This window comes from Leucoraja erinacea, chromosome 24, assembly GCF_028641065.1.
Source record: "Leucoraja erinacea ecotype New England chromosome 24, Leri_hhj_1, whole genome shotgun sequence".
NCBI classification, from domain to species: Eukaryota; Metazoa; Chordata; class Chondrichthyes; order Rajiformes; family Rajidae; genus Leucoraja; species Leucoraja erinaceus.
In genome coordinates this window covers 19,340,843-19,355,747 of record NC_073400.1, presented here as the reverse complement: position 1 = coordinate 19,355,747, position 14,905 = coordinate 19,340,843, and the positions used below count along the sequence as shown (strand labels likewise).

Genomic DNA, 14,905 nt, shown 5'->3' with positions numbered 1-14,905 from the left:
GCTGGAACAGGACCCACACTGGGTCGCCTCTCAGGAAATGAGACAGGGCAAGTGACTGCAGAGTCAGTGGGGGAGGCATGCTGGACCAGTGGCCATAAGTCTATTTCCCACCCGTGTCACCTCTGCTCTCGCACTCAGATAGAACTGGGGATAGAGTTCCCCTGGTCCTCACCTTTCACCCCACGGGTATGCACATCCAACACATCGTTCTCCAACATTTCCGTCACCTTCATTGATCCCACCACCGGTCATAACCTCCCCGCACAACTCCTTGGTTCTTTCATCACTTCCCACTCAAAATACCTCCTTCATGGGGTTCAGTTCAGTACATTGATACAATCGGAAAGAATGCTCATCAACCCGTCTCATTCCTTAAAAGATTGAGGGCACTCGGTATATTAGTGGATACTCCATTGAACCTCAAAAGGTGTCCAATAGGCAGCGTAACAGCTGGTTGCATCACAGCCGGGTTAAGTAACTCAAACATTCAGTAACTCAAACACCGAGGTGGCAACTTTTTCACATTGGTTAGTGGGTATATGTGGCGACTGCTAGAGGAAATGATAGAGGCACATACAATTACCATGATCAAAGATATTTGGCCGGGTACATGAATAGGAAAGGTTTGCAGGGATACAGGCCAAGAGCAGGGATATGGGACGAGCTTGTGGATAGCTAGAGGAGGAGAGAGGGTTAATCTCGCTGATGGGGAACAGGTGCCCGATGTGTGTTGTTACATAAACTCCACATTGAGTTTGAACCTGTTTTGGATGTCGGTTTAAGCTTGCACAGATCAGCGATCGCCACTAATTCCTGGTTCCAACACACTGGAATGTGTACATAGTCCTTCATCAGGGTCATTACTGGGACATTGTCGGGCTGAGTGGGTCTCAGCTACAAGCAGGTGAGTGGAGCAGCCAGACACAGCAACTAACGTGGGAGAGAGTGTCCGGGCACAGAAAGTGGGATAGAGGAGAGAGACTGCGAGAACGGCGGAAGGTGGAGGAGGGGCAGAGGAGAAAGAGGGAGCGTACGGAGGCAGGGATAGAGTGAGACAGCCTGAGAGGAGGCATTGAGGACACATCATCGTGCAAGCGGAGTGTCCGGGCGAAAGAGGGGACAAGGATTGGGCAAGAAAAGGGAGACAATGTGTGAGAGCATGGAAAAGAGTAGTGTGGGGGAGAATCGTAACAAGACCGAGGAGATGAGAAAATGAGAGAGAAGGCAGAAATGAGGGAGGGGGAGGGGGGGAGGAAATGGGGAGAGAAAGTGGGAGATAGGGAGAGAGAAAGTGGGAGATGGAGAGAGACGCTACAAAGGAAGTTCGATCTGTTGCAGACGGACGGAGGGAACCCGTCGCTGTGCCCGGCCTCTCACCGCCACTGACGGGACAGGTTTAGAGGGATATGGGCCAAATGCAGGCAGGTGGGACTAGTGTAGATGGGACATGTTGGCTTGTGGGGGCAAGTTGGCCGAAGGGCCTGTGTCAACGCTGTTATACTCTGACTATGGCTAACTGGCGGGATCCACAGACTCCCACGCCAACCTTCCTTCTCCAATTGCTCCCACATCCCATCCCTCTTCCACCACAGTACACAAGCGGGCAGTATGGACTTCCAAGCACTCCCCAGGATCCGTGATGAAGAAAAAGAGAGCAGCCTGGGATTCGTTCATGGAGTCTCAGGGCCAGGTAAGGAAGTCGGGGAGGGGTGTAGAGTGATGGTGAGTTTGGAGAGACACCCGTCAGTGTACAGATATCCCCCTGAGAGGGATATTGCCTTGCAACCCCACACGGCTGAACTGTATCCCACCGTATACCCTGAATTTACAGTCTTCAACACAGCCCACAGCCCCAGTATTCTGGGTGTCATCTGTAAACATACTAATCAGCCCATCTACGTGTAAGTCCAAGTCATTTATATGTATATCATAAACAACAGAGGCCCCAGCACAAATTCCCGCAGACCTCCAGCCTGAATATTGTCCTTCCACCACAACCCTCAGTCTTCCATCAGTAAGCCTGTTCTGAATCCATGCACCAAGTGACTGTTAATCCTGTGCATCCTAATCTTCTGGATTTGCCCACAATAGGGCAACTTTATCAAATAATTAATGTAGACAACATCCACTGCCCTACCCTCGTCGATCACCTTCATCACCTCGTCAAAAACTCAATCAAGTTTGTAAGACAAGACCAGTCATGTACAAAGTCACACGGACTGTCCATTATTAACCTATTCTCTTCCAAATAGGAGTAAATCTTATCCCAAAAAAAACCCTCTCCAGGTGAGGCTCACCGGCCTGTAAAAGGAAACCACGAGCTACTCTCATGGTCTCTGGGACCTCGCCAGTGGCTAGAGAAGATGCACAGATCTGCATCGAGGTTCCCACTATCCTTCTCTCACAATAACCCGAGGTAGATTCCATCAGGTCCAGGGGATTTATCCTCCTGAATGCTCTTCAAGAGTTCCAACACGTCTCAACAGCATTCTCCACACTGATCTCACTGTCCTTTTCCTTGGTGAAAATAGATGCAAAGTACCTCGCCGACATCCCCAGACTCCAAACCCAAATTCCCTCCTTTATCCTTCCACGATCTATCTTCTCCCTGGTTACCTTCTTGTTATTAATGTAGGTATAAAAAGGCTTGGGATTTTCCTCTATCCGACTCGTCAAAGCCATTTTGGGCCTTCAAATTGCCAGTCCACTTTGTATTCCTCAAAGGCCCTTTCTGATTTCATTTTTTTTAAACCTTGAATATTCTTATTTTTATCTTTCTGGCCAAATGTACTACTTCTTTGGTCATCCAAGGCCCCTTCACCTTGCCGTTCTTATCCATCCTCTTCACGGGAACGTGGCTCTTAAAGCAACTGGATGTTAAATGACTTCCACGTGTCTGATGTGGACTTACCCAATAACAACTGCTCCAAATGTACCCTCTTGAGTTGTAGCTCTCATTTGATGACTTACAGCCCTGTTTATACCCTGTAGTTTAACCCTTCCTGAGTAGTACTAGCCACCCCTCCCTCCGGGGATATTCTCTCACCCCCCCCCCCCCCCCCCCCCCCCCCCCAGGTTCCACCCGTCCCTTTTGTACAGGTCACTTCTGCCCAGAAGAGATCCCAATGGTCCATAAATATGAATCACTGTTCTCTGCACCCTCAGTCATGCATTCATCAGTCCTACCTTCCCATACCTGCCAGTCAGTGTACAGATGCCCCCCTGAGAGAGATGGACTTCTTCTTATCGAGTCCACACACAGGATGTCATGTGTATGTCATGTTGTCACTTGCGGGCAGAGCACCAAGGCCAATTCCTTGTATGTGAATATACTTGGCCAATAAACTTATTCATTCATTCATTCCTTCAAGATTAGAAGTTGTTCTGCCAGAGCTGAACAACTCTGGCATCTGCATACAATGGTGTCTGTCTTGTCGCTTCTTGTGCGTGGTGGTGGAAAGATTGGTGGAAACAGGGTCGCGACGTGAACGCTCTTTCCTTGACCCTAGAGAGAGGGAGTGAGAGACAGCAGTCAGTGTACAGATATCCCCCTGAGAGAGAGGGGGGCTAAAGGACATAGGTTGGTGCACAGATCTCGGCCGAGGGCGGGGTGTACAAGGCCCACCGTTATCTCTCTTTGCCTCAGTTGTCGTGGCATCCAACATGTCGGGCGCGGCGATGTATGAGCTGGTACGTGTCGGTCACGAGGAGTTGGTGGGGGAGATTATCCGTCTGGACGGGGACATGGCCACCATTCAGGTCTACGAGGAAACCTGTATCCTTCTGCACGCTACTCCGGCTCGCCATTGTCCCCACGAACGGTGCCGAGGACCACTGGAGCGGGTGGGGGCTGTGGCGTCCACTGGGGACCCCGTGGTGAGAGTGGGTGGGATGAGCGGAGGCGGGACTCCCCTCTGTGTGGGATCCCGGGCTGTGGATGGGATGTGGTGGGGATTTCCTCTGGAGACCACGGGGTCGGTTTGAGTGGGAGCGGGGTTCTGTGGGGCTCCCCTCTGGAGACGGGCCCTGTGTGGAATGGTTGGGAGGCAGGGCCCAGCCTGGGGGTTCCCTGGAAGGCAACCAGCCTGGGGCCCTGGATGGCTGGGAGGCTGGGCCCGACCTGGGGTCTGGGGCCTGGGGGTTGGGTTGCCCTGGGAGGCAGGGCCCGGCCTGGGGCCACTCGCTCCCCGTGTGTTCCTGAGCCACCCCCAGCTGGAGTGTCCGTGGGAGATCCGGTACTGAGGACTGGGAAACCCCTGTCCGTGGAGCTCGGCCCGGGCATTATGGGGGCCATCTTCGACGGCATCCAGAGGCCCCTGAGCGACATCGGCTTGGCAACCGGTAGCATCTACATCCCTCGGGGCATCAACGTCAGCGCCCTGGGCACCGAGCGGCTCTGGGAGTTCACCCCCACCCACGGGCTCCGGGTGAGGGGGATGGGGAAGTGGGGCGAGGAGGAGGGAGGGAAGGAGTGGGAGGGGGGTGGTGGAGAGGGATGGGGAATGAGGGGTGGAGGGTGGGGGCAAGGGGAGAGAGAAAGGGGGAGAGGGCAGATGGAGAGGGCAGGGGAGGGAGAGAGGGATGGGGATAGAGAAAGCGGGAGAGAGAGAAGGCGGGCGGGAGGGAGGAGAGTGGGGCAGTAGCAGGGGGGGAAACGGAGGTGGGTGGAATGTGTGGTTCAGTGGGAGGGGGTGGTCAGGTTGTGGATGGTCAGTGTGGGGGGGGGGTGCAGGTTGGAGGTGCTCTCACTGATCGCCCCCTCCCCCCCCCCCCCTCCCCCCCATCACCACCCAGGTGGGCAGCCACATGACGGGGGGGAGATGTGTTCGGCTGCGTGGCTGAGAACTCCCTGATCCAGCACCGCATCCTGGTGCCCCCCCAAGCCCGCGGCACCGTCTGCTTCATCGCCCCCCCTGGAAACTACTGCATCAAGGTGGGTGAGGGGCGTAGCGGGCGGGAATGGATGGGGGGGGGAGGGGGGGAATAGGTGGGGATACAGAGAGGGCACGGGTGGAGGGAATGGGCGGGGGGAGCGGGAGGCGTTGGGTGGGAGGAGGGGGCTATAGGTGGGGGTCGGAGAGGTTGTGGGTGGGAGTTTGGCGGTGAGGGGAGGGAGAGTGTGGGAGGTGGTGGGGGAAGGAAGAGGAGAGGTGGGAGGAGAGATGCAAAGGGAGGTTGGAGGGGAGTGGGTGAGGGGTAGTGGAGGTGAGGGTGAGGAAGGGCCAGGGGAGTAAGTGCTGGGGGAGAGTGAGGGCGGGACTTGTCCCGGGGGGTTGCGAGGGGTGCAGAGGGGGGCGTGGGTTTCCATGCGCTGGGTAGGGGGGTCTTCCCGGCAATGGATGGAGGGTGTACAGTCGGCGGAGGGGGGAGGGGCGGTAACACGGCGGACACTGACCACCCCTCCCCCCCCCCCCCCCCCCCCCCCCCACCCATCCAGGACGTGGTGCTGGAGCTGGAGCTGGAGGGGGTGAAGGAGCAGCTGAGTCTGGTTCACCTGTGGCCCGTGCGCCAGGTCCGGCCCAGCGCAGAGAAACTGCCCAGCGTCCGCCCGCTGCTCACCGGCCAACGGGTCCTCGACGCCCTCTTCCCGTGAGTGGGGGGGGGGGGGGGGGGTGATAGAAAGTGTGTGTGTGTGTGTGCGCGGGGGGGGGGGGGGGTAAACAAAAGGGTGGCGGTGATAGAGTGGAGGTGATATAGAGGAGCGGGGGTGATAGAGGGTGGGGGTGATAGAGGGGGCAACAGAAATGAGTCGACAGAAAGGTGAGGCGACAAGGGTGGGGGTGCCAGTAGGGTGAGGGAGAACCAAGTGGTGGCGGAGACCGATTTTGGGGGGGAGGGGCAGGGGTGGTGGACTGAGAGGGGGGGGGGGGGGGGGGGGGGGGGGGGGACTGACAAGCGGGGGGGATCAAGGGGAACAGAAGGGTAGTGTCTCTGGTTGTGACCTCCACCCCCCCCCCCCCCCCCCCCCAGCTGTGTGCTGGGCGGCACCACCGCCATCCCCGGTGCGTTTGGCTGCGGCAAGACGGTCATCGCCCAGTCCCTGTCCAAGTTCTCCAACAGCGATGTCATCGTTTACGTGGGCTGCGGCGAGCGCGGCAACGAGATGGCGGAAGTGCTACGGGACTTCCCCGAGGTACCACGGGGGAGGGGGGGGGGGGGGGTGGGGCGGGGGGGGGGGGGGTGGCGTAGGCTGGGGGTGTGTCTGGGGGTGGCTGGGGTAGGGGATGCATGGGATGGTGAATGGGAGTGTAGACTAATCGTCCATGAGATGTGTGGAGCCTGAGGGGGAGTCTGTACCCTGGGGATATCTCTGAGGACGTCTGCGATCACCAACACTCATGAGGAGGGATGTTTGTGGGACGTCTTTGCTGGGGTGGGACAACCCGTCCATGCTCGGAGTGATGCCGGGGGGAGGAGGGGAGGGGGGGGGGGGGGGGCGGGGTGGGTGGTCTCTGTGGTAACCATCTCACTCCCTCCCTCCTCCCACCACCAAAGCTGACGCTGGAGGTGGAGGGGAAGATGGACACCATTATGAAGAGGACCACACTCATCGCCAACACCTCCAACATGCCGGTGGCTGCTCGTGAGGCTTCCATTTACACTGGTCAGTGCCCTCCGACCTCCGACCCCGTCCGGCTAGCCTACCGTTGTACTCCCCCCACCCCCCCACCCCCACACCACTCGCACGAAGCTCCCACTGAGCTCCCGACCCCTTTACTCAACCTCCCCCACACCTCACCTTACAACCCTCCCCCTTGCCCTCTTTCCCCCCTCCCCAACATCCCTTACCCCTGACCCCCCCCACCCCCCGCCCTTTGACCCTTCACTTTATTCCCAACTGACATCTGGCCCTCAAACAGCTGAGGAAGTGAGACCCCTCTCCCCATCTTCCTGCTCCTCATCCATCCACCTTCCTCCCCCTCACTCTCCGTGGACCATCCCTCCCTCCTTCCCTCCCTTCTCACCCTACTTGTCCTTTGCTCACACTCTCCCCGTTTCTCTGGTTGGAGGCTCCCTCTGGTCAGCACGCAACAAAAGCTTTTCACTGCACCTCAGTACACGCGACAATAAACAAAACTGAAACTTCCCCGCTCAACCCTCAACACTTCTTGCACTTATTCCTCATCCCGTCTTCTCCGAAAGCATCGCCCACCAAGCCACACCTCCCCTGCACCCCGTCTCCAGTCGCCCCCAGCCTCTCCCATATTCTTCCCGTCTCCCCTTCCATCCATCCATCCCTCCCTCCCTCACTGTTTCCCCACCGACACTCGCCCACTACCTCTGTCGGACCCTACACCTCACCCCTCCCTCCCTCCCTCACTGTCTCCCCATCGACACTCTCTGCCAGACTCTACCCCTCACCCCTCCACCTCCTGCCCCCCAGGTATAACGATCTCGGAGTATTTCCGTGACATGGGCTACAACGTCAGCATGATGGCGGACTCCACCTCCCGCTGGGCTGAAGCCCTCCGAGAAATCTCTGGCCGCCTCGCGGAGATGCCCGCGGGTAAGTAGCTGGCTGCAAGGTGAAGCTCCCTGTACACTGTCATGTCACACACTCCCAGGGTTCATAGACTCGCCAGCCGCCTGCCACTTCTGCGGGCTGGGACAGTCTATGTTTCATGTCTACCTGGATGGAGTGTGTGAGGTTGCATCCTCTGTCCCAATATTTAAAAGGGGTGCTCCTTGCGTTCTGGCTGTACTTCACTCCCACCTACCTCATCTTTGGACACTCGGTGCATAGGATAGAGGATAGAGGATAGAGGGTAGAGCAGAGGATGTCCTGGTTGGGTTGCCCCTTGGCCTGGCCAAGCTGGCCATCCATGAGTTACGGCGCAGGCGGAAGAGAGCTCCCCCTGAGCCGGCTGCCTGCCCCTTCTCCGTGGGTACGTCCGTGCCCAGGTGTCATTAGAGAGGGACCACGCGTTGTCCACGGGCTCCCTGGGAGATGTCCTGCACCGGGCTGGGCACCGCGGGGGGTGGAACGTATCCTCAATAAGGATGATGATATAGTCATTTAATTTTCAGTATATTTGGTATTTAAGAATATTTGCTTTACTTTGTGTTATGGTGGTGGGTTTATTGGTAATGTTTTCTATTGTACGTATTATTATTGTAAATAATTGATTAAATTTGTTTTTGCTTAACAAAAAGGGGCATTTCCGGCACCCCTCTGGGCACCGTGTGTGTGTGTGTGTGTGTGTGGAGGGGAGGGAGGGGTGGGGGTCGAATGCATCCCGGACAAGGATTGCAGTATAGTAATTTAACGTTTAGTATATTTGGTATTGAGGAATATTTAAATATACTTGATAATTCGTGTATTTGGTGTTGTGTGTGTTCTTACTGTTTGTGTTGTAAATATTATTGTTGTAAATAATTGATCACATTTATTTTTTTTGGAAAAAAAGGGCACGGGTCAGACACAGAGTGAAGCTCCCTCTACACTGCCCCGTCCCACACTCCCAGGGGCACGGGTCAGACACAGAGTGGAGCTCCATGGGTTAGACCACACTGGGAGTTCGGAGCACGGCCCAGTCTAACCTCTCTCCCCCTCCCTCTCCACAGACAGCGGATACCCGGCCTATCTCGGCGCTAGGCTGGCCTCATTCTACGAGCGGGCGGGACGGGTGAGGTGCCTGGGGAGTCCCGAGAGAGAGGGGAGTGTCAGCATTGTCGGAGCGTGAGTGGGGCTTGATGGGGCTGAGGTGGGAGTGGGAGTGGGAGTGGGAAGAAGGGTAGGACGGGTGGCATTGGGGGGGGGGGGGGGGGGGGGGAGGCAACAGTGGGGGTGAAAGGAGATGCGGCAGTGGGTGGGGTGGGAGGGGTGGTGTGGGGAAGGGAATGATCAAGAGCAGGTGACGGAGGGAGGGAGTGCCGGAGGGAGGAAAGGGATCGAGTGGTAACCAGCGCAGGTATATTTTAGATCATAAGAAGACAAAGACAGAATTAGGCCATTTTGCCCATCGATTCTGCCCCGCCATTCGATCACGACTGATCTATCTTTCCCTCTCAACCCTATTCTCCTGGCATCTCCCCTTAACCTCGTACAAATTAAGAATCGCTATCTCTGCTTTAAAAATAAACAATGATTTGGCCTCTACTGCCGTCTGTGGCAATGAATTGCACAGATTCGCCACCCTCTGGATAATGAAATTCCTTCTCATCTTTCTAAAAGTACCTCCCTTTATTCTGTGCCCTCTGGTCCTAGACTCTTCCGCTAATGAAACATCCTTTCTACATCCACTATATTTAGGCTGTTCAATATTCGAGGGGGCAAAGACACGAGGTGCCCTTTAGGGGAAAGGGAAGGAATGAGCGAGTGGAAAGGAGGAGAAGGAACAGATGGATGAGTGAGAGCGGTGAGGGAGAGGGGTGTATGGGGCCGAGCAGGAGGAGACAATGACGGTGCCTGGGTGGGATTGACAGTGGGGGGGGGGGGGGGGGGGGGGGGCGTCCAGAGGAGGAGTGAGGGGGTGAGGGCAATGGAGGGGAGCCGATAGCACAGTCCCACTGTGACCCTCCCCACTCTCCACAGCTATGTAGAGGGTCCTGTCATGGGTCCTACTGTAACCACCTTCCCATCCCTCTTCCACCCCATCCTCCTCCTTCACCCCCCCCCCCCCCCCCCCCCCCCCCCTCCCCTCACAGGGTCTCGCCCCCCGGAGGGGATTTCTCTGATCCGGTCACCGCTGCGACTCTCGGCATCGTTCAGGTGAGCTCTGCTGCCCTTTGACATTCCCTGGCCCATGGCCTGGCGCAGTGGCATTGATCGCGCCCCGCTCCTCATTGCCCGGTGGGATAGGGCGTAGCTGACCCACGCAACCGGTGACGGAGCTCCCATCCTGCAGGCGGGTGCCGTTGATGGTGCCCGGTCGGGACGGTGGGGGAATTTACAGGTGGTGGGTGTGGGGGTTAGAGGGGGGGTGTGATCAGGGTCTGTCGCAGTAGCCTGGGTGGGCAACCATAGGGCATGTGTACATACATGGTGATGGTGCATGCACACTGCAGCAGTGGTGGAGGCAGGGAGCGTGCAGGGGGGAGGGCGTAGGGTAGTGGAGAAAGGGTATGTGGAGGGAGTGCGGGTTGGGGGTGGTGGAGGGAGGGAGGGTTGAGGGTGGTTGAGTGATGGACTATGGACCCAACACCAATCTCAGGGGTCACCAAATCATTGACCAAACAGCAGCTTGAACCCTCCAACTCCGCCTATGTCTCCCCTTCTTTGTAACCTCCTCCTGTCCCCACATCTCCCCCTTTCTCAGTAACCCTCTCACTCATTCCCTCCCTTTCGCTGTAAGTCCCTCCTGATCCTTCCACTCCCCCCCCCCCCCCCACCCCCACGATCTTTGTGACCACCTCCTGCCCCGACACGCCGCCCTTTCCCAGTAATCCCATTCCCAGCCCACCTCAGTCTCTCAAAGCCCCCTTGTGTGGGTAATCCTGGTCTTATTCACCGCCACCTCCGGCTGCTCCACCACTGACGGGCCTGTCCCCAGCGGCTGGCAATCTGAGCTGCAGTTACACTCCCTATCGCTCTCCCGTCATAATACCCTGTCTGCACTGTCTGCTCTCGCCGAGATCAGATTCACACAGCCCCCAGGCGCCGAAACTGGGACGGATTGTGAAACATGAAGCTTCAACCGGTTGCTCCGTAGCCGCCCATGGAAAATAACTCCACCGCTGACAGCCTGGGGCAGATCCCCCCCATTGTGGGAGGGGCGGTGAGGGAGCGCCGCGCTATGGGAGGGGCGGTGAGGGAGCGCCGCGTTGTGGGAGGGGCGGCGAGGGAGCGTCTCTATTTCCCTGGCTCACCTCTCGCCGCCCCGTCCTGCTCCAGGTGTTCTGGGGACTGGACAAGAAGCTGGCCCAGCGCAAACACTTCCCCTCAGTCAACTGGCTGGTGAGCTACAGCAAGTACGCGCGCCTGCTCGACGATTACTACGACAGGCACTTCCCCGACTTTGTCGCGCTCCGCACCCGCACCAAGGAGATCCTGCAGGAGGAGGAGGACCTGGCCGAGATCGTGCAGCTGGTGGGCAAGGTGAGGCCGCACAATGTGTTCATATTTGTATAAGAAGGCACTGCAGATGCTGGAAAGTCGAAGGTACACAAAAAAGCTGGAGAAACTCAGCGGGTGCAGCAGCATCTATGGAGCGAAGGAAATAGGCAACGTTTCGGGCCGAAACGTTGCCTATTTCCTTCGCTCCATAGATGCTGCTGTACCCGCTGAGTTTCTCCAGCTTTTTTGTGTACCTTCATATTTGTATATGTCTGTTTGTGTTAGTTTGTGTGTCTGTGTGTGTGGGGGTCTGTTTATGTGTCTGTGTATGTTTGAGTATGTCTGTACATTGTGTGCGTGTGTGGTGTGGAGTCATTCAACCGAGAACGAGGCCTTTCGGCCCACATGCAGTCCCATCTCCACCGATCCCGTTCACCGGTACTTGTTCTATAACCTTCTCTGCCTTCACGATTGGTGTTTGTGAGACTCTTTGGCTCCACTCCGTGGTCACTGCGGGAAGAGGAAATCAAGTTCCCTTCAAACCCCTCTGCACACTCCACCCCTTCATGAACCTTCGCTGTAATCCTCGACGGAATCAAATGATATGGGGGAATAGCAGGAAACGGGGTACTGATTTTCGATGGTCAACCATGATCATATTGAATGGCGGTGCTGGCTCGAAGGGCCGAAAGACCTACTCTTGTACCTAAGCTTCCATAACACCCCAGCATGGGTGAAAGACTGCCACTCTGTCCCCATCATGTGTTCAGCTGCATCAGCTCAGGAACACCGCTGCGTGTGTGTGTGTGTGTGTGTGTGTGTGTGTGTGTGTGTGTGTGTGTGTATGTGTGTGTCAGTGTGTAACTGTCGCGCTCCGTCCCTGGAGACGGGGGAGAGTGCGGATACTGGGATCTGGGGCCAAGGATGGGAGGAGAGGAGCCTGTGGGTCAGGCACCGTCCGTGGAGGGAAACACAGGCCATGCCTCTGGCCAGACGCTACACCTGCACTGGTGGATCTCCTCTGCACCCCCTCTCCCCCCCCCCCCCTTCCAGTGTACTCCCACATTGCCCCTAGTCTGGCGACCGGACAGATTAACGATACTCCAGTCGTGGCTCCACTAGTCCGAAGACCCGCACCCCCCATTCTCCCCGCGCCCTGTCCCTTAGTCTGCCCGTGGCCCCTCCACTCTCCCCGAGGGCCCCTCCACTCTCCCAGTGGCCCATCCACTCTCTCTGAGTCTCCACCCGCGACCCCTGCACTCTCTCCATGGCCCATTGCGAGTGTGTGTGTGTGTCCCATTCCACAGGCATCGCTGGCCGAGCTGGACAAGATCACGCTGGAAGTGGCCAAACTGCTGAAGGACGACTTCCTGCAGCAGAACGGACACGCCCCCTACGACAGGTGAGGGTGGGGTGAGAGGGGAAGGGATTCGGGGTGAGAGAAGGACGGAGAGATTCAGGGTGGGGGATTACAGGGGAGAGAGGGGGTGTGGGATTCAGGCGGGGGGGGGGGGGGAGATTCGGAGAGAGGTGGGGGGATTCGGGGTGAGGAGGGAGAGGTTCAGGTTGGGGGATGCAAGGGGAGAGGGGCTGGGGTGGGCAGAGCGATAGGAGGAGGTTGCTCTGCCCCTCTCTCTGGGCTGTTCCAGGCGACCGCTCAGGATTTTTTCATTGTATAAAACGAAAGTCTGCTGGAAATGGGAGATGGAATGGGAAATGTCCTCAACCACAGTAGGTTTGAGGACATCAGTGAAGGGAGACGCGGAGTTAACATTCGGAGCAAACAGCGGGCAAGCAGCTGGCCTTGCTGCAGCTTCAATCTGTGTGATGTTGTGACCATGTGAAGCTGCATGTTCTCTCTGTGGCTCAACACATATTCCCAAGCCGCTCTGCTTTCCTTGCACCTCTGTATGTTACCCCCATGAAGATCGGGTAGACAGCCTGGACAATTTTCCCAGGGTGGAAATTTCAAAATACAGAACCACGAATGTTTGATTGTAATATTTACAGACAATGGAACAATGAAATTCTTTCTTGCATCAGCGAGGCCACGCCTGAGCTGCAGGGAGAGGTTGAGCAGGCTATACTTTATTCCTTGGAACGCAGGAGGATGAGCGGTGATCTTACAGAGGTTTATAAGATCATGAGAGGAATAGATGCGTTAAATGCAGTCTTTTGACCAGAGTAACATAGAAACATAGAACATAGGTGCAGGAGGAGGCCATTGGGCCCTTCGAGACAGCACCGCCATTCATTGTGATCATGTCTGTTCGTTCCCTGTCAATAACCCGTGCCTCCCTACTCCCCATATCCCTTGACTCCACTAGCCCAAATGGAGCTCTATCTAACTCTCTCTTAAAGCCCTCCAGTGATTTGGCCTCCATAAATCTCTCCAGTGATTTGGCCTCCATAAATCCAGTGGTTTGGCCTCCAAATCAGGTCTCCCGAGTAGTGGAATTGAGAACCAGAGGACACAGGTTTAAGGTGAGAGGTGAAAGGCGAAATATTGAATAGGATCCTGATGGGCAACTTTTCTTTCCACAAAGGGTGGAACTAGCTGCCGAGGGAGGTGTTTGAGTCAGGTACTATCTATCACAACATTTAACAACCATTTGGACAGGTACATTGATACCATTCAAGATCACAAGACATTGCAGAAAATTGTGGACGCAGCCACCAAACAAACTTACCTCCCTTCCACTGACTCCATTTATACCTCACATTGCCTCGGCAAGGCCAGCTGCATAATCAAGGATGAGTCGCAACCTGGCCACTCCCTCCTCTCCCCTCTCCCATCAGGCAAAAAGTATAGATGTGTGAAAACGCGCACGCCCAGATTCAGGGACAGTTTCGTCCCAGTTATCGGGCAACTGAATCATCCAACCACACCTGAGCTGGGTGTATATATTTATATAATGGTATATGGACACACTGATCTGTTCTATATTCATACCTACTATATTCTGTTGTGCTGAAGCAAAGCAAGAATTGTCCTATCTGGGACACGAGACTTGACTTGAATTTGAACTCTCTTGACTTGACGAACTGAGACGAATATGGGCCAAACCCAGTCAGATGGGACCAATGTAGACTGAAAGGGCCTGTTTCCACGCCTTGACTGCAGGTACTGTCCCTTCTACAAGACGGTGGGGATCCTGCAGAACATCATCGCCTTCTACGACTTGGCGCGACACTCGGTGGAGACCACGGCTCACTCTGATAACCGCCTCACCTGGGCCATTATCCGAGACAACCTGGGCGACGTCCTCTACAAGCTGAGTGCCATGAAGTTCAAGGTCAGCGACCCTAGGGTGGGGCGTGGTGGTAGGGTGGGTGGAGAAAGGGAGGGAGGGAGTGCGAGATATTGGGAGGAGGGAGGGAGGCTGGGAAGAAAGGGTCGGTGAGACGGAGAGAGAGGATTAAAGAGGTGGGGGGGGTGGATAGGGGGAGGGAAAATGTGGAGGGAGAGAGGGAGCGGGAGGAGAGCGAATGAGGTGTGACAAAGGGCGGGGGGGGGCGGTGCAGCAAAGAGGTTTAAGAAAGTGTTGCTAATTGCCACTGCCCCCCCTCCCCTCCCTCCCCCAGGACCCCATCAGAGACGGGGAGGCGAAGATTAAGGCAGACTACGCGCTGCTGCTGGAAGAAATGCAAAACGCGTTCCATAACTTGGAGGACTGAAGGTGCGCGCTCTATAGGCGCTTCTCCAAACTCCCCGTGAAAAATAAAACCAATATTTCAACACCGATCTGGACTCTGGACACCTCTGTCGAAATCCCGGGCGGGAGGAGGGGGTTGAGGGGGAGTGAGGTTTGGGGGCCAAGGCCTCCGATGTGAGGTGGCTGCCGGGGTGTGGATGGTGGGAGTGGATCGGGGAAGGGAGTGGGGTGTGAGGGTTAACGCCTGCGATGG

General features: G+C 56.4%; 1 protein-coding gene across 1 annotated transcript; it reads left to right on the top strand.

Moving 5' to 3' along the window:
• The first annotated feature begins 763 nt into the window (after nt 1–763).
• On the top strand, nt 764–14,739 carry LOC129708719 (V-type proton ATPase catalytic subunit A-like). The gene is given in 16 exon segments (XM_055654666.1): nt 764–904; nt 1,593–1,690; nt 3,647–3,775; nt 4,213–4,427; nt 4,795–4,812; nt 4,814–4,933; nt 5,438–5,589; nt 5,971–6,133; nt 6,496–6,604; nt 7,385–7,507; nt 8,566–8,680; nt 9,649–9,712; nt 10,835–11,038; nt 12,304–12,398; nt 14,121–14,292; nt 14,582–14,739. Coding segments are annotated over 15 exon segments (1,854 nt in total). The 5' UTR covers nt 764–904; nt 1,593–1,608; the 3' UTR covers nt 14,675–14,739.
• The last annotated feature ends 166 nt before the right edge of the window (nt 14,740–14,905 follow it).